The sequence below is a fragment of the Sus scrofa genome, chromosome 3 (assembly GCF_000003025.6).
Source record: "Sus scrofa isolate TJ Tabasco breed Duroc chromosome 3, Sscrofa11.1, whole genome shotgun sequence".
In the NCBI taxonomy this organism is placed as follows: domain Eukaryota; kingdom Metazoa; phylum Chordata; class Mammalia; order Artiodactyla; family Suidae; genus Sus; species Sus scrofa.
This window is the reverse complement of record NC_010445.4, coordinates 112,568,824-112,592,836: the sequence shown is the minus strand read 5'-3', so window position 1 is coordinate 112,592,836 and position 24,013 is coordinate 112,568,824. Positions and strand designations below refer to the sequence as shown.

Here is a 24,013-nt window from a genome sequence, read left to right as displayed (position 1 = left end):
AAAAAGTCAACAACCTTGGAGTTCCCATGTGGCACAGCGGAAATGAATCCGACTAGGAACCATAAAGTTTCGGGTTTGATTCCCAGCTTTGCTCTGTGGGTTAAGGATCCTGCGTTGCTGTGGCTGTGGTGTAGGCCGGTGGCTACAGCTCCAATTTGACCCCTAGCCTGGGAACCTCCATATGCCGAGGGTGCGGCCCAAAAATGGCAAAAAGACAAAAAAAGATGCGAGTACACTGCAGCTTCTCTTCCGCTGCAGACTAACTTTCCCCCCCTCTTCAACCAGCCTGCATGATGTACTCAACAATCTGAGATCAAAATATAACAAGCAGATAAAGCAGTTTCAGGAGGAGAACCAATCGCTAACCTCCGACTACAAACGGCTGGTGCTGCAATTCAAGGAGATGCAGAAAGCCATGAGGTATTTCGGGGACATGGGGCTCCAGGCACACGCCCTGGAATAGAAGTGGCAGGGGTAGAGTGGGTGGCGGCCGGGATTTCGTGAGACTCTGACATCCTCCCCTTTGGGGGAGCTGGCCCGAGGCACTCAAGGATCCTTTGGCTGTCTTTCCTGTCCCTTTACTTGCATGTCACCTGCTTTTTCTCAAGGCTCATTGGGGTGGCTTCCAGCCTATCGTGGGTGAGAATGAGGGGCTCAGGGATTGGGCCAGGCCTGGCATTTGCCACAGCTCTGCCTTGGTTCTTGCCCTGCCGCTAATTGGGGTGGAGCGGGGTGCGGGTGGCGGGGGGTCGGCGTCAGCTGGCCTCGCTCAACAGCTCTCCTTCACAGGCATTTTGCTCTCATTGATGACAAGCAGTTTCGGGAGATTTGGCTGATGAATGAAGAGGAGGCCAAGGAGCTGATAAGCAGAGCCCTGGATGTAGACAGGATCATTCACACCCATCACCTGGGGCTCCCCTGGACGGCCCCGGACTTCTGGTTCCTGAAGAATGTGGGGCCGATTTCTCAGCAGCAGCACAAGTCCGCCACGCAAATCTTGGAGGAAGTGCTGATGCGAGCAGGTGACTGGCACAGAGTCATGTCCTAGGGCCTTTCACCGGTGTGGAGGGGCCCCCGAGAACAGTGGGCCGACCTATTCATTTTACAGATAAGGAAACTGAGGCCGACAGGGGAAGAGGAGTCATAGCCAAGCGGTCCGGAGAGCATAATTGGTTGATACAACTTAAAAAAAAAAATTTCACCGAAGTACAGTGGATTTGCCGTGTTGTGTTAATTTCTTGCTGTACAGCAACGTGACTCAGTTATACATATGTGTTCTTTTTTATATTCTTTTCCATTATTATGGGAGAGTATTGGATAGAGTTCTGTGTGCTATACAGTAGGGCCTTGTTTTTCCGTTTTCTATACAAGCTGGTTTGCCTCTGCTGATCCCAGACTCCCGATCCTTCCCTCTCCTGTCCCCCGTCCCTCTTGGTGACCACAAGTCTGTTTTCTATATCTCTGACTCCTGCTTTTATCTCTGTTGGCTCCATCGTGTGGCTGTCCCATAGTTTATACAAATAGGCCTCTGTTGATGGTCATTTGGGATATTTCCAGTTTTTTGTTTGTTTTTGCTGTTATAAACATGGCTGCAATAAATGGCTTTGTGCATGTGTTTACAAATTTTTTTTAATTAAAGTGTAGTGGATTTACAACATTGTGCCAATTTCTGCTGGACATGCTTTATGCATTAGTGTTTTCATGCTTTTGCCTGTGAATTGTTGGGGTAGACCCCAGGAGTAGGATTTTTGCATCAAAGGGTGACTGCCTCTGTGATTTTGCTGGCTATTACTCTGCAGGGATGGTTCCATTTTGCATTCCCACCTGCAATTTGCTATCTTGTACTTTTCAGAATCGTCATGTATTTTATCTTGTTTTACTTCTGAGCAAGTGGTAAAACCTGGTAGTACCATGATTTTTATTACTGTTTTCAGATTAGAAATGTATACCATAAAATACTTCAAATTCTAAAATTTTAACTGAGAAAAATCTTGGCTTGGAGTCCCCATCGCAGCTGAGCGGAAATGAATCCCACTAGTATCCATGAGGACACAGGTTCGATCCCTGGCCTCGCTCAGTGGATTAAGGATCTGGTGTTGCCGTGAGCCGTGGTGTAGGTCACAGACATGGCTCAGACCTGGTGTTGCTGTGGTTGTGGTGTAGGCTGGCAGCTGTAGCTCTGATGTGACCCCTAGCCTGGGAACCTCCACGTGCCATGGGTTTGGCCCTAAAAAAAAAAAAAAGAAAGGAAAGAAAAATCTTGGCTCTTGCTATCAGCTGCCAGTTCTTGCTGGTATTATTCTTCTGTGAGGCAGCTACTTTTCCTGCATTTTCTTTTGGCTGCTTCTAATCCGCTGCAGGTCTAGAAACCACGTAGTGGAAGTGTTTTATTTCTAAAATAAGAATCAGTGGGTTCACGGTCTCCCTCCCACCTCCTGGTCAAGGCTGGATTTTGAGTGTGATGTTTCCAGGTAGATGAAATTGTTAGGAGTGAGGCGTGGTAGGCTGGCCAAGAACGGGCGGATTCCTCCAGGTAGGCTCATATTTCCACTCTCAACCTCCCTTTTTCCCTCCCACATGATAGAACTTCTTGAGCCAAAGAGCCTTGTTAGTGCCTTAAAGAGGACTTTGAAGATGTAAATTTGGGGGAGTTCCTGCAGCGGAAAAGAATCCAACTAGGAACCATGAGGTTGTGGGTTCGATCCCTGGCCTCACTCAGTGGGTTAAGGATCTGGCATTGCCATGAGCTGTGGTGTAGGTCACAGATGAGGCTCAGATCTGGCGTTGCTGTGGCTGTGGCGTGGGCCGGGGGCTACAGCTCCGATTCGACCCCTAGCCTGGGAACCTCCATATGCTATGGGTGCAGCCCTAAAAAGACAAAAGACAAAAGACAAAAAAAAAAAAAAGATGTAAATTTGGAGGTCTCCTGTGGCTCAGCAGTAACAACCTGACTAGTATCCATGAAGATGAAGACAGTGGGTTTGATCCCTGGCATCACTCAGTGGGTTATGGATCTGGTGTTGCCGTGAGCTGTGGTGTAGGTTGCAGACATGGCTCGGATCCCGTGTTGCTGTGGCTCTGGCGTAGGCAGGGGGCTACAGCTCCGATTCGACCCCTAGCCTGGGAACTTCAGTATGTCACCAGGGTGGCCCTTAAAAAAAAGGCATAGATTCTCTCCAGGAATGCCTCCAAATAAACCAGCCTGAGGAATCACCTCTTTTTTTTCCTCTCTCTCCTCTCTCTACTCCCCTCCACAGAAGAGGAGGGGGCAGAGGAGGCCGCCTCGGAAACTGAGTCTTACCTGGAACTGCCAAAGCAAGTTTCAGCAAAAACGACCAGAAGGATCCTGATGCTCCTGTGCGATGAGACGGTGAGGCTGGGCTCCCAGGTGGCTTTGCCGACTTGCTGCCTTTATTTCTGGTGGGTTACTTCTGGCTGGGCCGGGTGTGGCCTGGAGGCAGGTGTGGACCGGCCCTCCAGATGGTGTGGGGGGCGGCCCCTGGGCTTCATGGGGTGGCAGCGGGGCGGTGTCCCAGAGCCAGCCCAGCTCTCCAACATCCTCCCTTAGTGGGTCGGTGAGGTGGGTCCAGGCCAGCCGACGGGCTCCTGCTAATTAAAGAGAAAAGCTCATTCTGCGAGAGAAAGGGCCCCAGTCTTGCTTCCATGAATCCACCTGACGGGAGTGGTGTGGCCCCAGCTGATGGCAGCCTTTCCCCGGGAGCTCAGTGTGCGGGGGCTCTGGGGGTGTGGGCCTTGGGTGTCTTCACTGTACACGAGCCAACCCCAGGACAGGCCTCGCTGGGGCTGGCTCAGCTGGAGGTACCGAACGGAGTTGGTGTGTCTGTGATTTTCACCTCTGAGATGCAGAAGTGATGGAACAAGGGTTGGCAGCCTCCAGTCTACTCTGCGCATTTGGGGTGGTTTTCTTTGGCACGAGGAGGGGGGGGCTCCATCTACCGAGGGCAGCTCCTGCAGAAGGAGGCGGTCTGAGGGTCCCTCTCCGTCCGCAGGCCTGCTGCCCGGGGCCAGCTCCCCCCAAGCTCCCATCGGGGGTTGTTCTGCGCCCCCAGCGGGCACCAGTCTTCCTGACCCCTCCCACACCGTGTTCTGTGATCTTGTCTCCAGAACCCTCCAGCCTCCCCTCCGCAGCTCAGCGCCCCCAGCCACGCAGTGTAGACACTAGGGAACCAGCATAGGAGTGGAGGAACTTGGGGGGGTGGGCTCTGGGCTGCTGTGGGGAGGCTGCATCCCTTTGAGGGGTGGTGAACCCGTGACCTCATGGTGACAAAACCCAGCCTGAGCTTGGCTTTGTCCGTGGGAAGGGCTTGTAGCATCCTGAGACGGCCTTTGTCCAGGGCCGCTGCTGCCCGGGGTGTGGTCCCTGGGCTCCTGCTCTGCAGAGTCATCCCTGTTGCTACCCGGAGGGGGCTGCAGGGCCGAGGGCTTGGTCCTGAACCCTGTCTCTGACTGGAGGCGCCGGCTCCCTTCTCCCAGGGTTTCCTCATAGAGAGCAAGCTGCTGAGCCTCCTCCTGCCCCTGGAGAAGAACGAGTGTTACCTGCTGCGGTTGGATGCCCTCTTCTCGGTGAGTTCCCCCCCACCCGCCCCAGCCCCGCCAAGGGGGTGGGGGCCTTGGCCCGAGGCAGCCCCCTGTGCTTCCAGCATTGCTTCGGCCTGAGAGGGCACGCAGCCTCTCGCCCTCCCTGGGCTCCCCTGTCGTCCTTCCTTTACCTCCTCTCCATGCAGCGGATGGGCCTCGGGGTGGTGTAGACCCTTCACCCCTGGCTCTTAGGACCCCGCTCTCAGGCGTAGGATCTCCCCTCGACCCCTGGACTCAGGAGTGGCTTCAGTCCCGTTGGCATCCTGGTGCCCACCAGGCCTACACAGAGCCCGTCCTGGCTCTGAGCATCGTCTGTCTGTTCTGATGCACTTTCCCGGGTTGAATGGCCGGTGCTCTGGGCGCCGTGGATGCTGAGGGGAGCGAGCCTTCTGCTCTCAGGAGAGAGGGTCTGCTAACTCTTGGAGCCGGGGGACTACTTTTTTTTTCATTCTTCATATAGTTTTATTAAAGCTTAGTTGATTTACAATGTCGTGCCAATTTCTACGTACTGCAAAATGACTCAGTTATACACATAAACAGATTCTTTATATTTTTTCCCCTCATTGGTTTATCCCAGGAGATTGGATACAGTTCCCTGTGCTTCTTGTTCATCCATTCGAAACGTCATATTTTCCATCTACTCACCCCAAACTCCCCATCCATCCGTCTGGACTTCCTGATGCGATGTTTGAGCAGGCATTCTGTTTCCCCCTCAGGCCCTCGGAATTGAAATGAGGATGACTTGTATAAGCTGGTGCATTTCTTCCTCAAATACCAAGCTCATCATTCGCCTCCCATCCAGGTAAGGTGAAGTGCCATAAAAAAGAGAGCGTTTAAAATTCTCCTGGAAGGCTCCAGAGGGCATTGCTGCCTTTGACACACACTTCTGGGGGAATATCAAGGGCTTTATGTCGAGGAGGGCTACCTTAGCGTTTCCCTTATTGTTATTACTGTTGGTTGTTTGCAAAGTGGTGGATGGCTGGGGGTGAGATGCTGTTCTTATACTGAGGCCCAAGGGTCTCTTCCAGGGCCCTCCCTCAAAGCCAGGCCTCAGCCACTGTGAGGCCTGGGCTCACCAAGTTCCAAACATTTGATCTGTAACACTTTCCTGCAAAGCTGGGCTCATTTTTAATGTCTATCTTAACATGTGTGTGTGTGCGTGTGTGTCTTTTAGGGCCACACCCACAGCATATGGAGATTCCCAGGCTAGGGGTCTATTCGGAGCTGTAGCCACCGACCTATGCCACAGCCACAGCACTGCCAGATCCTTAACCCACTGAGTGAGGCCAGGGATCGAACCCGCGTCCTCAGGGATGCTAGTCGGGTTCATTAACTGCTGAGCCACGACGGGAACTCTTTAATGTCTATCTTGGTTGTAATTAATTGGCTATGCTGAGGAAGTCATCCTGTTAAAAATGTTCTACAGTGTTAATTAAAAAATTGGAAACTTGGAATTCCCACTGTGGCACAGTGGCTTAAGAATCTGACTGCAGCATCTCTGGTTGCTGTGGAGGCACAGGTTTGAGCCCCAGCCTGGTGCAGTGGGTTAAAGGATGCGGTGTTTCCACGGCTGTGGCTCCGATGCCATCGCTGGCCCGTGAACTTGCATATGCCATGGGTGCGGCTGAAAAAGGAAAACAAACAAGCAAACAAATAAATATTGGTTTGCCTGTAAGAAATAAACTCGCGGAACCTCGATGCTGGAGGAGGAGGATTTTTTTTTTTAATTTAGAAATTAAAATTGAATTTGTATTATGAGTGGAGATATTTATACCATGTAAGCTTTATGAATATTAAGAAAATGAACACCTGTGAACTGGATTTAGGAAGAGAACATTATCATGGTTTTAAAGCCCCTACCTGCCTCTGCCTGGTCCTGACTTCCTTTGCCCTCTCGCTTTCTCCTCACTATTTCTTTCCTTGTGTAAATATCTCCTTCTGTATCTTTTCTTTCTGTCTGTCTGTCTGTCTGTCTTTTTAGGGCTGCACCCACGGTGTATGGAGGTTCCCAGGCTAGGGGTCCAATTGGTGCTGCAGCCACCAGCCACAGGCACAGAAACACCAGATCTGAGCCACATCTCTGACCTGCACCACAGCTCAAGGCAATGCCGGATCCTTAATCCACTGAGCGAGGCCAGGGGTCGAACCCCGGGCCTCATGGATCCTAGTCGGATTTGTTTTCGCTGGGCCACAATGGGAACTCCTCCCTCTGCATCTTTTCTGTAACTTCTATAACTTTTTGTAAACTTTTCTCCATTTTTTCTCCTTCTGTCTGTCTGCACACACTCTTGCTTGTGTGCCCCCCACCCACGGCTACCCTGTACGTCTCTCCAGATCCGCCCCTGGCATCTGTGCCTTCCCTACAGGAGCAAACAAGCCTGGTATCAGCCCTGGAGCCTGAGGAACTGCTGGACCACGGCGGAGGGGAGGGAAGCCTCGTGGAGGGAAGCCTCGGGAAGGAGAGCCACCAGAGAAGGAGCCCCCCCGTTCTCCCGTGCTCATCCACCCCAATGATGTCCTCAAGATTCTGGAGGCCTTTGTCATGGGTCTGAGGAAGCCCAGGTGGGCTGCAGGGCTGGAAGACTCAGCCCGGGAACTGGGGAAGCTGGAGGGGATGGGGGCCAGCCGGTGCCGGGGAGGGAAGAAGAGGCTGCTGAGCCCAAACTTGGGGGATTGAGTACAGGGACGTCCAGAAGGAGGGTGAGAGGAATCCATGGACATTACAGGGAAGGAAAGGAGTGTAGAATCGATTTGCATGTGTTCATTCGTCATCCATTCATTCAGCAAACATCTGCTGGGGTCTGCTGTGTGTGTGCGTAGTCCTATGGGGATGACACCTTGTGATCGGAACAGTGGTCAAAGCATATACAGGGTGTCAAGTTGCTCAAAGGGAAGTGGTCACCTCCACTGGTGACCAGAGGTGGTCAGAGAGGGTCTTGGGAGGAGATGGCACCTGCAGTGTTTGCTTCAGTGGACAAGGTGGGGGGAGTGCATTTCAGGGTGTCACAGCACAGGGAAAGGTCTCGTTCAAGAACCTCTGGCTCAGCAGGTTAAGAACCTGACATAGTATCTGTGAGGACGCAGGTTCGATCCCTGGCCTCGCTCACTGAGTTAAGGATCCAATGTTGCCGCAAGCTTTGGCATTAGGAATAAAGAAGAAAATTCATATGGAAGAGCCCTGTAAGCTGTGAAGCCAGCACTGGCTTTGGCACTGCCTCTAAAGGCGGCCTGACAAGCAGCTGGTGCCAAAAACCATGGACAGGAGTTCCCATTATGGTTCAGTGAGTTAAGCATCTGACAGAGTGTCTGGGAGGTTGTGGGTTCGATCCCTGACCCTGCTCGGTGGGCTAAGGATCCAGCGTTGCCGTGAGCTGTGGTGTAGGTGGCAGACTCAGTGTGGATCCTGTGTGGCTGTGGCTGTGGCTGTGGCGTTAGCCTGCAACTGTAGCTCTGATTCGTGCCCTAGCCTGGGAACTTCCATATGCCACGGGTGCAGCTTGGGTCAAATGAGCAAGGCCAGATCTTGAGAGCCTGGCCCAAATTGCCCAAGATCTTGGTCTTTATCTGTTGGTGAACCAGAGCCAGAAAGAGATCTCAAGCCTTGAGGGAGCAGTGAGCAGACTTGCATTTTAGAAAGATGACTTGGGTGGTGGGGAGGGAGGGGCTGTTGCTGGACACAAGGAGAGCAGTGGGAAGGTTTGTCCCCGTGGGCGGGGAGAGCCTGGATGCAGGCCATCCTAGAGGGGAAGCGGAGGAGAAAACACATTTCGAAGGCTGTTGTGGCTGCATTCGTGGAAGAAATGGGCAGAGCAATGAGCTACAAAGCCAGCGAGGAAAATCGATTGAGAGAAAGAGGTTGCAGGAAACTCCAGTGATGCTTTCACAAAGGTGACAAGGGCACCAAGAATCAGGAACATTGATGACAGCAGGTGTTCTTTCTGAGACTCTTCAGGATCTGATGAACTTGCAGAGCGGAGCGGGAAGGCGGCAGGTGGAAAATCAATCTGTCCGTGGGGGGGCGGGCGCCGCGTCGGGCGCGCTGGAGAGGATGGCACCTGCGCTCTTGCCTTTCAGGGACTTTCGGGCACCAGCAAAGCTGCTGAAGGGTGTGCGCGATGCCTCAGAGGACTCGGAGTACTGGAGGGCGCTGACCACGGTTATCCCTGCTGCCACGCTGAGCCTCTGGGACGTTCTGTACACAGCCTTGGAGAAGTACCAGTGAGTGTGCACTTGCGGCCCAGGGGGAGGAGGGAGCCTGCAGTAGGTGGAAGGGAGAAAAGAGAAAAGCTTCTTGGAGAGAAAAGCTGCCTTTGCAGCTCCTGCTGGGGGTATGTAGTGTTGCGTGTAGGGTTGTCCTCTGGCTCTGCCTGCCCTGTTCGGTTCCCCCCAAGCCTGGCTGTTCCGGGCTTCAGGGCAGGTGTGCTGCTCTAGTGGGCGAGGCTCCTGGGGTCCCCTCCCACCTCCGACCAGAGTAGAAGCGTGGAGATCCTGGCCCCTGCTTGGTAGAGGATGGAGAGTCAATGGGCCTCTAAGCAATTTTTCTGCCCAAAGCCTCGTCCTGACCCAGAGGGCTGAGCTGCTGATAGAAAACCGTTCCTTGGAGCAGCAGAACACGGAGCTCCAGCAGCTGCTGCAGCAGTACTTAGACTCCAAGGTGGGTGACAGAGGCCCTCCAGCAAGGAGAGGCAGGATGCCAGCCGAGGCAGGATGCCAGGGGAGGCCACGGGCCTGGAGCAGCTCTCAGGAAATGAGGACCCCTCCCCCACCAAAGCCAAGGGAGCTTTGCCATGTGGATTGTAATAGTGTCCCTTTGCTATCCATGGTTTTGTGTTTTTTCCCTGCCCCCCCCCCTTTTTTTTTTAAAGGTCACACATGCAGCATATGGAGGTTCCCAGGCTAGGGGTCAAATCAGAGCTGCAACAACAGACCAACACCACAGCTCACGGCAACACCAGATCTTTAACCCACGGAGCGAGGCTAGGGATCAAACCTGCATCCTCACAGGCACTATGTCGGGTTCTTAACCCGCTGAGCCACAATGGGAGCTCCTGTCCATGGTTTTTGGCACCAGCTGCTTGTCGGACCGCCTTTAGAGGCAGTGCCAAAGCCAGCGCTGGCTTCACAGCTTACAGGGTGCTTCCATATGAATTTTCTTCTTTGGTCCTAACGGCCAGTTTGTGAGGCACATGGGGCAGAAATGACTCTCCCTCTTTCATGGAAACGAGAATCAAAATCCAGAGACTCTGGGATTTGCGGGAGCTCGGGCTCTTCCTGCTCTGCCAGCCCCGGGTATCTGGCCTAGGATGCGACGTGAGAAGAGGAGGCTCCATCAGGGGCATATTCCCCGGTGCCCGCTCGTGCCTGCTCCAGGGACAGCTGGGCCCGGCAGGAGGGATCTCACCCTCCTCTCTCAAAGGAAGAGGCCATCAGCACTGCAGTTGCTCTGCCCCAGGCTCGTGTGCCATCCTTCCGGTGGTGAAGGGTCCTACCCCTGGGTGAGCGTAGGTCCTCTGCCATCGACTGAGGCCACCTGCAAGCCCAGGCCCTGGGGATGTGCGGCCTTGCGGGGTCTCAGGCCCCAGGCCATGTCTGAGCGTAGTGAGCCTGGGGGTCCCAGTGGCCTCTTGGCTCGTGACGGGACTCAGACGTGCGGGAACTGTAAGGTCTGTACTCCTCCGATGTGGACAGGAGGATGGCGAGGAGGGGGAAGCGGGGGCTGCCTGGGACAGGGTGGGCTGCGACGGGAGGATTCGAGAGGATGGATCAGAGGGAGAGTCAGGAGCATTTCCAGAGGCTGGCGAGCTGGAGCGGAGGCCAGACAGGGAGCCCCAGGACTGGTTTTCTGAGGACGGCGGGCGGTGGGCTTTCCCAGGCAGCTGGAAGATTTGGGGGGAAAGTGCTTCCTCTTCTTCTTCTTTTTTTTTTTTATATAGTGATTTTTATTTTTTCCATTATAGCTGGTTTACAGTGTTCTGTCAATGTCCTACCATACAGCAGGGTGACCCAATGACACATACCTGTATACATTCTTTTTTCTCCCATGGTCATGCTCCACCATAAGTGGCCAGACATGGTTCCCAGTGCTACACAGCAGGATCTCATTGCTAATCCCTTCCAAAGGCAATAGTCTGCATCCAGGGAAGTGCTGCTAATGATTCGGGGTCTGTGGGAGGGAGGAGGACTCTGGGGAACGTGGGGTGATTTTCCTCCTTCTTTTCCAGGTAAACTCCGAACTGCAAGTTCCTCCAACTCATGTGTTCCGAATGCCCACAAAATAGACTCAGATCTCGAAAGGCTGCCAGGTTAGGGTGGACGTTGGTTTCAGCCTTGATGCTGGAGGCGGTGTCCCCAGGGAGCTGCCTGGGCTTGCTCGCTCGCTTTTCTAGCTGCTGTTTTGGGGACTGTCAGGTTAAGGCAACCAGAGGAGTTACATGTATCCTTTGGTCATGATTAAAGTCTTAAAAAAAATTGTATCTGAATCTTTTTTAAGGGTTGCACTGCGGCATATACTCGTGGCATATATAAGTTCCTGGGCTAGGGGTGGAATTGGAGCTGCAGCTCCCAGACTACACCACAGCCACAGCAACGCCAGAGCAGGGATCGAACCCGTGTCCTCATGGATACTAGCCGGGTTTGTTTCTGCTGACCCACAAGGGGAACTCCCTGAATCTTTTTCAAAACGTTCAGGTCCAGGGAGACATGGGCCCCGGCCTCTGTGCCATGAGAGAACTTTGTCCCCAGCTCAGACTGTAGCGTTAGAACAGGTGTGTGGCTGTGGGAGGAGGCCCGTGGCACGAGGCTCACCTCTTGCTTTGGGGAGCATTTGGTGTCTGTGGGTGGCGGCTGGAGCCCTGGGGCCATTTTGAGGTCTCATGCCTGCAGACAGTCCTTGGGCCTGCAGGACTTTGGGCGAGCTTTGGGGCCCGCTGGTTCCACCCTGCTGTGCCCCCTGGGCAGTACGGTGAGGTTCCTCCTGTGGGCAGCCTGGGCAGGCCATCCTGTACCTTAGGCCCACCTTGAACCCTGGGCCACAAGGCCCCCCACAGGGTTAGGCGCCCGTCCTGAGTTTACCAGCTGACCCTGCGCCCCCACACCAGTCCCCCCACTTGATCAACTGCAGACTCGTCGGCTCAGTGTTTGATTTCTTTTATTAAGAGAAACATCACCACTCAACAAAGGAGAAACAGCCAAGAGAAACCCAGCTCATGCCGGCAGGGGGCAGCACTTGGAGTGCAAACTCCAGGCAGCCCCCTGAGGGCTGGAAGGCGGGCCTGCAGGGGTGAGGCGGGTGTGGGGCCCATTAGTGTTCAGGCTCACTGGTCCTCTGGGAGCCTGGGCTGAGGAAGCTCTGGGAAGTGACAGACACCCACAGGCTGGGCAGGGACTGGGCTTGTGCACTCAGTGGCTGCCTGGGCAGAGCAGAGGAGCCCGGGGAGCCGGCTGGCCACCCCCCAGGACTGGTGGAAGGATCTGGCCCACTTCCACAGAACCAAGCTATCTGGTGTCAGCTGCCCTTGAAAGATTATGTCTGGGGGATGGGAGGAGGCTGCTTCTTGCTCGTTCTTTTTTTTTTTTTTTTTTTTGTCTTTTGAGGGCCATACCCGCAGCATATGGAGGTTCCCAGGCTAGGTGTCTAATCAAAGCTGTAGCCACCGGCCTATACCACAGCCACAGCAACATGGGATCCGAGCCGTGTTTGCGACCTACACCACAGCTCACGGCAATGTCAGATCCTTAACCCACTGAGTGAGGCCAGGGATGGAACCCACGACCTCATGGTTCCTAGTTGGATTCGTTAACCACTGAGCCACTAAAGCTTGGGCACTGGCCCATGATGCAATTCTGGATTTTCAGTTATCATTAAAGCTTCAGTGCTCACCTGGAAGGCCCTGGGAGGGTTTGGGGTGGATTCCTCTGGAGCCTCAGCAAGCGGGGCAGGCCCCCCACCCCTTCCCACACTGCCCAGGACCAGAGGCGCAGGACGGAGCCAGCAGCAGGCTTGGGGTGCTGAGGACAGGCGGGTGGGGGGGGGGCTGTGCATCACCAGCCCAGCCAGCAGGATGAAGGGCCCTGGGACCGAGGCCTCCAGGCCAGAGGAGGAGGAAAGGTGCAGGCCCAGGAGGGGCGCCGCAGGGGGCCTCACGCCCCTAGGAGCTTCTTGACCATGTAGCCGGGGAGGCTGTAGAGGAAGAGGGCCAGCATCAGCAGCCCCAGCAGCGCCAGCACGATCTTGATGATCAGCCACTTGTACCGCGTGCAGATGAGGTACTTGATGGACTTGAGGGGGTTGAGGAACCAGACGAAGGCGGTGTCAGGCCGGCTGGGGGAGGGGAGAGCCGGGGTCAGGTGGTGGCATCTCCAAGGCACCCTCTCTGCCCTTCTAGACCCCAAGAGGGACACCTCATGGCCCCAGTCCCCAGAGTACTGAGGGCTGCAGCGAGGGTTTGAGCCCCTCTCTGGGCGCCAGCTTTGCTGCCTACATCCCCTGTCCTCGCTGCGGGACCCTGCAGGGCCCCTTCTCCTCCAGAGACCTGGACGGTGTCTCTGGCGGCTGGGCAGCCGTCCCTGACCCACACACTTGCCGTGATGGCAGGTCAGTGCGTGAAGAGGTGGCCGCTGGCTGCAGGCCTTTCTAATTATCAGAGGCTCCCCCATGGAGCAGTTCATTGAATGGGCCCCGTGCCGCTCCAAGGCCTCAGTGAGAGGGGTGCCTCCCAACCTCTCCTCCTTGTGCTTCTGTCCCCACTAGGTCCTGCCAGGGGCATGAGGAGCCCCCGTGGGGCGCATGCCACCCTCGCCCTGCCCACCGTCGGGGCGGAGTCACTGTTCTACGTTGGCAGGGCCTCCTAGCCGTGCCCTGCTCGTTGGGCTGCCATTCTGTGGACTGTGTTACAAAACAATAGAGTCTATAAAATGTCAAGAGAGAAGATCCAAATATTGAATGTGCTTCTTCAAAGTCCTGCCCCCGCAGCTCCTAAAGGACCTGGGCCACACCCTCCAGAGCGGCTTGGCACAGGCGAGTCAGCCCCTTCGTCGAGCTTGTTTCCTGCCTGTATCACGGGGTTCAGAGTAGACCCCACCTCCGGGGCTGCTGAAAGGGGGACACGAGAACGTGCACGTGCAGCTCTCAGCCCCGTGCCTGGCACCGAGCGAGCTGGTTACGAAGACGTTTGAATGGGCTGGAGCCACTCAATGTCCCGCAGGGCAGGAAAGGGCTCAGGGCCGGGAGGAGGAAATGTTCTGAGCTATTGGGGGCTTGCTGGCTGATCCCCCTTTCTGTCCACAGCTCAACTTCCTTCTGCCAGCGGAGCTGGGTTAGCGTCTGTCCAGGCTGTCGCCCAGAGAGGAGGTGGTGTAGAGTGAGGGATTGGATTGAGTCATGGATTGGTGACTTGGAGACGAGGCTGACTCCTCGCTCTACCCTGATTTGCTAGGTGACCTGGGGCAAGTCACTTCTCCTCTCTGGCCTAATATGTCAACATGCAATGGCGTCATTTGCAGTTCCAAGTCAATGATACTGTTTGAAAACTTGAAAGTTGCCATCTGAGTCCTTATGTGTGCCCTTCTGTGCATGCATGTGTGTGTGTGTGTGTGTGTGTGTGTGTGTGCCACATGCTGCCCAGCTCATAAGACCCAGGTCCAGGAGGAAGTGGGGAATACCAGACCCAGGAGGATGCCAGGCTCAGGCCCCAAGAATCTTCTTGACCAGGTAGCCAGGCACAGAGTAGAGGAAAAGGGCGAGGAGGAGGAGCAGCAGCGCGAGCAGCAGCAGTTTGAGGAGCAGCCAGCGGTACGTGTGCCACAAGAAGTAGTGGGCAGACTTGAGAGGGTTCAAGAACCAGATGAAGCTTGTGTCGGGCCGGCTGGAGCAGCAAGAGGAGCGGAGGGAGCACGGAGAAAGGACACAGGGGATGAGGGCGGGGCGTGGCCAGGGGCTCGAGATGGGGGCTGAGCCTCGACTGAGTGCATAGTTCGAGGCACCCCCCAGCCAGCAGGGCTGCCTGGGGCCCCAGAGGCTACCGTTGCAGCTGTTTGCCTCTGGCAAAGACTGGGAAGAGTATTTAACTCAGCGGGAGCCTCCCTGGGAGAGGAGCTGCTGCCCAGCGGCTGGGCCGGGCCGCGGTTCAGAGGGAGGCGGGGGGGGCCTGGGGGAAGGGAAGCGGGAGGAGGCTCCCCTGCAGTGAGCTGTGACCTAGGAAGGGACAGACAGGGAGAGGTGCCTCCAGAGTGGGGGCAAGAAGACCAGAAGGTTCTGGCATCTCCTTCCTGGGGACCCGCGAGGCAGGGGCCTGGCCGGGGTGGGGGGGGGGCACTTACTTGGGTTTCTCCAGGGGGTCAGGTTCATTGCGGGCCAGGCCTACTGGATTCTTCTCCGCTTCCTCAGCAGTGAGTAGATGCAACTCGGCCTCCACCTTGCCCTGCAGAGAGGAACAGGATGGCCCCAGGGCCCAGGCCTGGTGCCGGGCCCAGGCCAGCCAGGTACCAGGCCTTCAGCGCCCCCCCGCCCAGCGCCCCCGACCCAGCCCTGCCCCCCCCCCTGCTGAGCAGTGTGCCCACCGTGAGCTCAAACTCGTCATTCTCATTGCGGGCCAGGAGGGGCCACCAGCCTTTGACGCGCTTCTGCTTGAAGATGGAGACCAGGGGCACGTCCACGTCCCCCGTCGCCATCTCCATGGTGCACTGCTTGGCCGTCTTGGCGCCCCGCGGGAACCGGTTCAGGTCCAGCTCGATGGCTCCTGCGGCAACCTCAGCGTCAGCTCTGCCAGCTGGTCCCATCGAGCCGTCCCCGACCTGGGGGGGGGGCTCCCCCAGCCCCTGCCCCCCCTGCCCCTGTCCCCGGGTCCCAGCCCCGCACCCAGGAAGTCGTCGGCGGAGAAGTGGTCGGCGTCCCAGATCTGCAGGGTGAGCCGCGCGGGGATCTTGTACTGGGTCTCGTCCCAGGAGAACATGGACTCCTTCCTGGAGATGACGATCTTTTCCTCGGCAGCCAGGTAGTCGAAGGGGAACAGGTAGCGCCAGTTGAAGTTGCCCTCGCCCGTCAGGGAGTGGTAGTGGACGTCCGTGTCCTGCTTGTCCTCCTGCTGGCCCTTCAGCCACCTGCGCGGCATCCCCTGCTCCAGACCCCGGGCCGTTCGGGGGTGGGTGGGGGGAGCCGGGGGAGGGGGTGACCTCTTCCACCCACGGCTCCCTCGGCCCCTCCCTCCTCCCTGCCTCCCAGCTCGGCCCCTTCCCAGCCAGGGGACCTCTCACCCACCCCCGCACAAAAATGTCGCTGGACTTCTCCCCGGTGAAGAAGTCGTCGTCTTCCAGGACCACCTCATCCGTGTTCCACACGATGACCCGCAGCTCGTACCTGGCGGGGGGTGGGGGGAGAGAGGCTGATGAGCAGCCGGGGGTGGGGGTGACCCCAGGGTCTTGGGGGAGTAGCGGGGGGGGGAAGACGGTCACCCAGCCAGCAGGGCTGTTGTGAGGAGAGCCCTGGGTTGGCGTCTGGGGCAGGGGTGCAGTTTGGCTGGAAGGCCGGGACCCAGAGCACACGCCTGGGCAGGGAGGCTAACTCGGGCCTCAGAGAGGCTGCCCAGGGAGGGACGAGGGCCGGCTGCTGGGGGGTGGCTGATGTGGGGCTTGGAGAGGGCCTATCTCCAGAGGCCGGAAGCCCCACTCCCATTCTAACAGTTGACCTTTAAGCCCGGCTGCTGGCAGGGGACCGCCGTGGACTCTGCTTTCCTCTCCATCCTTGTCCCTACAGGGATTTTCCCCCTTGAAGTGTAATTGTCATCATAAATGAGGTGGTTACACTGCAATCCTTAGGAGTGAGGTGGAACCAACCACTAAAAATTGACTGTGGCTCCATGAGTCATGCCCTGGACTCGAAGTCCTGGGGTCGCAACAGGTTGGGGTGTCCCCTGGTGGTGGTCCCTGGAACTGCACCCTCGGGGTCCCACCTAGAGGCTACTCCAGACGGAAAGGGCAATCGAATTTGCAGGCACCCAGTGCAAAATGCAAAATGTTAGACCCTTTGTTAAAAAAAAAAATTATTAAGAATTTTAAGATTGCTGTCTGGAAAGATGCCCCGTGCAACGTCATAGGCCCAAGCAGCTGGCCCTGATGGCAAGCACTGAGGCCAGGGCTGGCAGTGACTTAATCCTGCCACTGCACAGATGGGAAAACAGAACCAGGGAGACCAAGTGACCTGGCCAGGGTCAACTGGGAGAGGCAGGTGGCGTGGTTCCTAATCCACTCTACCAGCCCGCGCCTATTCTGGGCTCTCACCCCGGCAGAGCATCAGCAGAGGCTTTCAATAAAACCTGGCAGAGCTGAGTGGCAGCCCAGAGTGGGGAGGGAGTGGGTCAGGGAGCAGGGGAGGCACCTGGCGGTGTCTTGTGGGGTGTGGGGGGCGTGGACCCGTGAGGACAAAGTCCTCGGGAAGGTGTGTGTGCTCTGCCCTCACTGCCCAGTGAGCGGGACCTGCCAGGGCAGACCCCGCAGCCCTGGATGGGTTGCTCTGTCCCCCCTACAAGGCCTCATGAGACTGACAAAGGGGACCTGGAGCCCCCTTAGGAAGGATGCCATGGGGGGGGGGTGCTCGGCCTGAGCAGCTCACTTCTTGGGCTTCCGGGGGGAGATGTCCAGAGGCGTCCCGGGGGCCGGCATGTCCATGGGAAACATATCCACCCACAGCTCCAGGCGGCCCTAAGGAGGGGGACACGGCAGATCTGCTCACCAACAATGCCCCCTCTGCTCAGCGCCGCCACCTCTCCCCTCCCTCCCAACCTTTGTTCTGTCAGGACCCATTTCATCAGTTTTCATCCTTGGACGCCAGCAAGTCCTATGATGTCACCAATAGACAATTGCAGCTTCTGAGGGAGACACCCTAGGTCTCCACCTGAGCTGATGTAATTCTCACTCAAAGCCATGATAGGAGACCCGGAAGTTCGGCTGAAGGACCATAGTGTGTGTGTGTGTGGGGGGGGGCTTCTTTGGGGAACACAGTGCCTGGCATGAGGATCTGCTTTTTTTATGGACCTGGGCCGGGATCCCCTGATCCCAGATACCAGAGAACCTCAGATCCCAGCCAGGAGAGTCACCTGCTCGATGCCCGGCTTGTCAGGGTTGAGCAGCGGCCGCGTCTCCACGTGTTCGGGGACCAGGCGGCAGCCCACGCGGGGAATGTCCTCCCAGTGCCTCAAGGCCAACAGCGCTACGTGCTCTTCCGTGGGCTTCCTCTGACCTGTGGGTGCCGGTGGGTCAGAACAAGAGATTTGTGCTGGGCCAGGGACCCAGGGGCCCCGAGAGGCCCCATCTCCAGTTTACTGCTGGGGAAACTGGCACAGAGGGAGAGGTGGCTTGCCCAAGCTCTCAGCTGCCTCCTGGGCCAGCGAGGTCTGTGTCCTTGGGCTTCCTCTGCCTGGGGGAACTTGGCCAGAGAATCCTGCTGGGCTGTGAGGTCAGGGAGAAGAGCCCACATCCTGTCCCAGTACCTTGAGGGACATCCTCTCCCAGCAGAGACCCCTCCTGATTCTCTGGAAGTGCCACAGGGTAAAGGGTGGCGAGAGCCAGACGGACCTGGGTCCAGGCCCTCATGCTGCCTTGCAAGAGCTGTGTGACCTTGGGCGAGTCACTGCAACCCTTTGGGCCTCGATGTCCTCATCTGCAGAATGGGGAGAATCTCCCTCCCCCACAGGGATGCTGAGAGAAGGGAGTAAGGGGGCAAGCACTGTGTGGGATGGGGAGGAAGGGCGGAGGCTGGGGGGGACGCTGGGGGATGAGCAGAGGGTCAGTCCCGCCACAAGGAAGTGTGGGTCCCGCTTTGCCCTCTGACACCCCTGTGGCTGCGTGAGGTGCATCCCCTCACCATTCTCATCCTCGATCTCCGAGGGCCCAGTGAAGACGCGGTTAGACACCTTCACTCTCCCGGGGGGCCCGAAGTGGGGGCCGTCCACTTTGCCCTCCTTGCAGAGGCGGGTCAGGATCTGGCTGGGCTTCACGGGGTCCCTCCAGATATTGTAGCCATGTCTGCGGGAGGAGACACGCGGGCTTAGTGGAGCTCGGGGTGTGGCCAGACCAGTCTCACCTGGCAAACGCTTCTGGCCAGTGCTCCTAAGTCGGCTGTTGCCCCGAGTCAGCCAGTGACCCGGCCCTGTGCTCCAGGCTCAGCTGAGATGCTGAGCTCAGCTGGAGCTGCTGGACGCCGATCCCTCCAGACCTGGGCTCAGCCCCATAGGCTCCGTGACCCAAGGATGAGCATCCAGTCTCCCGCGGTGCAGCCCGCACCATCCCCCTCCTCCGGAACTTCAAAGACTCCGAGGAAACTGATAATCAGAGAGGCGAAGGGGCTCGACCAGGGCACACAGCCTGGCAGTGGCACAGGCCAGCCAGACCGCTAGCAGACTTCTCAGCGCGCTGTGCTGCCTCTCCTCCCAGCCCCGTCACTCCCCATCCTGCCTCCTCTGCCCTGGAGTCCCCCGGCTCTCTCCTGAAGGCTGAGCCCAGAGCCTATGCCAACCTTCCCAAATTGCACGATCTGAATCTTATTTTTGGAGCCAGTCCAAAACTTGTTTCCGCGCCCCGCCCCGCCCCACGCACATGGAGTAGGTCTGGGCGATGCCGCAGGTGGCGCGGTGCTTGCTGTAGAAGCGGTTCTCCAGGTCGATCTTGGTTTCCCCAATGAGGTCGTCCGTGCCTACGAGATCCCAGTCATACACGGCCACCGTCAGCATGGACTCCATGGGGAAGGAAGCCTCGATGTCAAAGGACCTGGTGGGATGGGGTTGGGTGAAGCCTTGGGGCAGGGGACTGGGGAGGGTGGGAGGAGGGCTGGGCGGGGGAAGTGGGGGGGGGGGGGTGCCAAGACGCCTTACTTCCCAAAGACGGGGTTGAGCTGCTTGGAGATGTAGTTCTCCTTGTCCCGGATGTCAGTCTTGCCCAGCCGGATGGCGATGTAGGGGTCAGCTTTGCCATTGATGTCGGCGGGGTGCAGGTCTGTGGCCTGGGACGGGAGGGGTGCTCCTGAGCAGAGTCACCGCACCCTCCTCCTCCAGTGCTCCTGTGCCTCTCCCTCATGGTCCCGTGACAGCGATCAACAGGTGCTCTGGGCCAGAGACCTCCTGTGTGACCCTGGGCCCCTGGCTGACCCTCTCTGGTTCTTTGCACCCTCCTCTATAAAGGACGCCACGAGACCCACTGCCCTCCCCAGTGCCTTCCAGTTGGAGCCTCTCATTTTGTAGCTGCTTCGGCCCCTCCTTGGCAGGAGGACGGGGAGCCTGGGGGGAGGGGATGCAAGGGGACTCTCACCCGGACCACATAGACCCGGACCAGCACGTTGATGGGGTCATTGCTGGGGATGCCCTGGAACATGCCATAGGTGGGGTCGTAGCCGGCTTCGCGGGACACGTCCTCTGGGAGGGGGACTTTGTACACGCAGAGGGAGCCCTGGGCGAGGCAAGCGTGGGTCAGGGTGCAGACTCCCGGAGGCACAGGCAGGGATGGCTTTCAAAATGGCCAAGAGCACCGAGGGGCTGCCTCCTGCTGTGGTGGCCCTTAACCCTTTAGTTGCTGGGTCACGGGGAGTCAGGGGTTCTGGAGGGAGTGGCCAGCGAGGCAGCTCCGCAGCGGGTGGAGTGGAGGCTGGGTTCGGTGCGGGTGCTCTTTATCAAGCACTGCGAGTATTTTCATACTTTTTACCCACCGGGACAACTGACAGTCCCACTGGCTGGGGGTGGGAGGAGGAGTTGGGGGTGGTGGTCAGGACTCAGGGCCTGCGACTTTCGGGCCCTGCCTGACCTTGAACCGGCCCACGATGCGCTCCTCCTCGGTCGAGCCGTCCTCGTCATCCCCCGTCTTGCCCCGCAGCAGGTTGAAAGTGTGCAGCCAATCCTCAAAGTTGTCAAACTCTGCCTCCAGCTCCTTGGGGTACACCTGAGCCGGGCGGGACCGTCAGGGGGGCGAGGCCGGTCCGCTGCCTCTGCTTTGCCCCAGGTGTGACTCCATGGGGTCGGCTCCCAGAGCCTCACCTTGAGCTCATCAATCTTCGGCTTCTTCTTCTCGGGGACCTCAGACGCCTGGCTGGGGCCCGGGATCTGGGTTCTCTTCTTCTTCTCCTCCTTTGCAGCCCTTGCCTTCTCCTTGCCCTTCATGGGCCCCTTCAGGGCTGGCCGGAAACAGACAAGGCGGCAGAAATGATCTGAGCAGGAAGGCCTGGGTTGGAGACCCAGCCCCGCCACTTTGCTGACTTCGCTTTGCAGGTGTCCGTGTGCTCCTCTGTGTAACATGCAGGCAGTGCTGCCTGGCATGCCTGCCCTCCTCGGGAGCAGGGCACCCGTGTGCTGGGAACGTGCAAAGCCTGGTGTGTGCCCTTTGACAGAGGGGCAGGGAAGGCGCTTGGGTCTGGTGCCAACTCTGTCCTCAGTTTACCAATCTTTAACATTAAGAGGATTGCTCTATATCAGCATTTCCCCAGTGGCATTCAGTGGCATGCCAGCTGTAGGTATCCTTGGAATGCTTTAAAAGAACATGTATGAGAATATATAAGGTTGGGGAAATATTCTGTGTCTTCCTTTGAGAGACCTGTAATAGTATTTTTATACTAAAGGCACTGAGAAGTCCTGCACCAAGGGATCTGTTTAGCCCCCTGGACCCCAGAACCCTCTTTTCCTTTCAAAATACCCATTAATAATGTTCCACAGGAAAGGTCTAGACAGTGCTGGATGCAATGAGCTCGGAGGTCCCTTCCAGCCCTGATAATCTGTAGCTGTAAATGTCTGTCCATTACTGTGGTTGCTGAACAGGTCCAAGTAAAACCACTCTAGATAAGGCCTCGGCCTGCTCCCCAGTGCCCAGGGGCGCCCGATGGTACCTGTGCTTGGCTGTGGCAGCCGTGGGGACCCACGAAGGGGAAAAAGAAGCAGCTGGTGTGACAGGAAGGGGAGCTACACATCGGGGGGGGGTATTGGGGGGCGGCAGAGATCCAGGGCTCCAGGCCTCACCCTCAGTGTTGTCCATCTCCTCCTTCTCCTCCAAGTCAATTCCTGAGGCCTCTCTCTGTCGAAGTTGCTGGGGAAAGATGAGGTGGGGTGGGGAAAAGGTGGGTTTCCTGGGGAGGGGCCTGTTGACTCCACCCTGTGGTCTCAGGCTAGTCTTTTTTTTTTTTTTTTTTTTTGTCTTTTTTCCTTTTTCTAGGGCCGCTTCCTGCAGCATATGGAGGTTCCCAGGCTAGGGGTGGAATCGCAGCTGTAGCCACCAGCCTATGACAGAGCCACAGTAACGTCAGATCTGAGCCGTGTCTGCCACCTACACCACAGCTCACGGCAACACCAGATCCTTAACCCACTGAGCAAGGCCAGGGATCAAACCCTCAACCTCATGGTTCCTAGTTGGATTCGTTCCACTGCGCCACGGCAGGAACTCCTCAGACTAGTCTAAAATGCTGAGAAACAGAAACTCTTTCTCCCTGGGTTGCAAACCCATCGTGTGCTCTGCTTAAGTGGGTTAGAAAAAGTTTAGGACGTGTGCAATACGACTTATCTGTACTTAGGGGTTTATGATACTTTACCCTGCGTATCTTGAAAAATAGGCGCTCTTGAACGTTGCTGCTTAATGGTGTTACTATTTTTAATGGATAAAAGTATAACAATAAGAAAACGTATTTTCTTTAATCAGTGCACACTGTATACTAAATTACCTGGTTCAGCCAAGGTAACACTGCCACATGGGGGAGATTGAACAAATTAGAGGAATAGACTCCAGGAGACAACAGGCAGCCTCTTGGCTCTCCAGCCCGGCCAGCTGGAATCCAGGAGATGCTGGTTGGAGAAGATACTACCAGGTGTCCCCTAGTGATCTGCTCTCCTACACTCTGAAAGTTTTTCTAGGCCAACAGCCACTTAGCTAAAGATTAAATCTCCCAGCCCCCTTTCAGCTACGTGTGGCCATGGGACTAGATTCTCATCGACGTGAGAGGAAATGATTGGTGCAGCTTCTAGCTTGGGCCCCTAAAAGGAAGGAGCATGCCTTCTTCTTCTCTTTGTTATTATTATTTTTTATTTGGGGGCTGCACCAGCGGCATATGGAGGTTCCCAGGCTAGGGGTCAAATCAGAGCTGCAGCTGCTGGTCTACACCACAGCCACAGCAATGCAGGATCTGAGCTGCATCTGTGACCTACACCACAGCTCACGGCAATGCCGGATCCTTAACCCACTGAGCGAGACCAGGGATAAGACCTGCATCCTCATTGATACTAGTCGGATTCATTTTGCTGTGCCACAGCGGGAACTCCTCTTCTCTTTAAAAGTTCCCATGCCCTGGTATTAGAACATGACAGCAAGCCACGTCCTAACTGTATAGATACGAGGAACAAGATGGCAAGATCTTGGTCCCTGACACCGCTGAAGCACCAGGCCAGCCTTCGTGTTCACACCCATCTAACTTGCCAGAGTAGCTTAGCCTGTGCTCTGACTAATATGGACGGTAAACGGCACACACAACTTGGGCCACAGAAAGGGCCTGGGAGAGAGTGTGGCTGGATCAGGCTGTTGAGGAAACACAAACACAGACACACGTCCCTCTAGGTCAGCTGGGGAGTCGGGGAGTGCTCTGGGCCAGGACAGCAGTGTGGAGAAGAGACATACGAGAAGGGGAGAAATGAGCTTTCTGGAACTTGCAGTCTGGCTCAGCCACAGAACCCACGTGAACAGCAACAGGGGAAGAATATTTCACAGCCACAGTGAGCGAGGCATGTAAAATGCAATAGGACTAAATGTAACATCGTGATAGAGGTGCACGTGCTACAGAGACGTCACTGTCCCCTTTCGGCCTCTGAGCACGCTTCTTCTCTTCCTCAAGGGTCACTTCCTCAGTGACGCCTTCCCTGAAGTGCACCTGTTATCACGCTTCACTGTATCTGCTTGCACGTCCATTTTGCATGTCTCGTAAACCCTCACGGCAGGTCTGGCATCTTTTGGCTCCCATAGCACCCGGGTTGGTGTCTGACCACATATACTCAAGAGATATTTGTGGGATAAATGAATGAGGACCAGAGAAAACCCAGCCAGGGAAGGTAGAGTGGACCGGGAAAGGGGAGTCCTGAGTTGGAACTTCAAGACTGGAGCCACGGAGTTCCCATCATGGCTCAGCTGTTAATGAACGTGACTAGCATCCATGAAGAGGCAGGTTTGATCCCTGGCCTCGCTCAGTGAGTTAAGGATCTGGCGTTGCCATGAGCTGTGGTGTAGGTCGCAGACACGGCTCGGATCCCACATTGCTGTGAGCCTGGCGTAGGCTGGCGGCTACGGCTCCGATTGGACCCCTAGCTGGGAACCTCCATATGCTGCGGGTGTGGCCCTAAAAAAAAAGACTGTGAGACAGGCTGTTCCAGGTCATAATGATGGAGGGGGGCGGGGGGTCAGCTCTGGTGGG

General features: G+C 56.6%; 2 protein-coding genes across 3 annotated transcripts in view; one reads left to right on the top strand and one right to left on the bottom strand.

Annotated features, from left to right (window-relative positions):
* DRC1 (dynein regulatory complex subunit 1) overlaps window positions 1-11,072 on the top strand; it is a 39,900-nt gene extending 28,828 nt beyond the window's left edge. Inside the window, exons 10-18 of one of the 2 annotated variants that reach the window (XM_021087732.1) lie at window positions 286-420; window positions 790-1,022; window positions 3,258-3,370; window positions 4,495-4,584; window positions 5,316-5,401; window positions 6,966-7,161; window positions 8,674-8,817; window positions 9,151-9,253; window positions 10,821-11,072. In XM_021087732.1, coding sequence (XP_020943391.1) covers window positions 286-420; window positions 790-1,022; window positions 3,258-3,370; window positions 4,495-4,584; window positions 5,316-5,401; window positions 6,966-7,113 — 805 coding nt within the window. In that variant the 3' untranslated portion in view covers window positions 7,114-7,161; window positions 8,674-8,817; window positions 9,151-9,253; window positions 10,821-11,072. The remainder of the gene's footprint in view (window positions 1-285; window positions 421-789; window positions 1,023-3,257; window positions 3,371-4,494; window positions 4,585-5,315; window positions 5,402-6,965; window positions 7,162-8,673; window positions 8,818-9,150; window positions 9,254-10,820) is intronic. The other variant, XM_021087730.1, reaches the window with a different exon arrangement.
* Window positions 11,732-24,013, bottom strand: part of OTOF (otoferlin) — a 102,918-nt gene continuing 90,636 nt past the window's right edge. Inside the window, 14 exon segments of the mRNA XM_021087729.1 lie at window positions 11,732-12,919; window positions 14,917-15,017; window positions 15,157-15,335; window positions 15,455-15,696; window positions 15,854-15,952; window positions 17,204-17,292; window positions 17,688-17,830; window positions 18,455-18,615; window positions 19,186-19,356; window positions 19,461-19,588; window positions 19,894-20,031; window positions 20,383-20,517; window positions 20,613-20,749; window positions 21,585-21,651. Coding sequence (XP_020943388.1) covers window positions 12,739-12,919; window positions 14,917-15,017; window positions 15,157-15,335; window positions 15,455-15,696; window positions 15,854-15,952; window positions 17,204-17,292; window positions 17,688-17,830; window positions 18,455-18,615; window positions 19,186-19,356; window positions 19,461-19,588; window positions 19,894-20,031; window positions 20,383-20,517; window positions 20,613-20,749; window positions 21,585-21,651 — 1,971 coding nt within the window. The 3' untranslated portion in view covers window positions 11,732-12,738.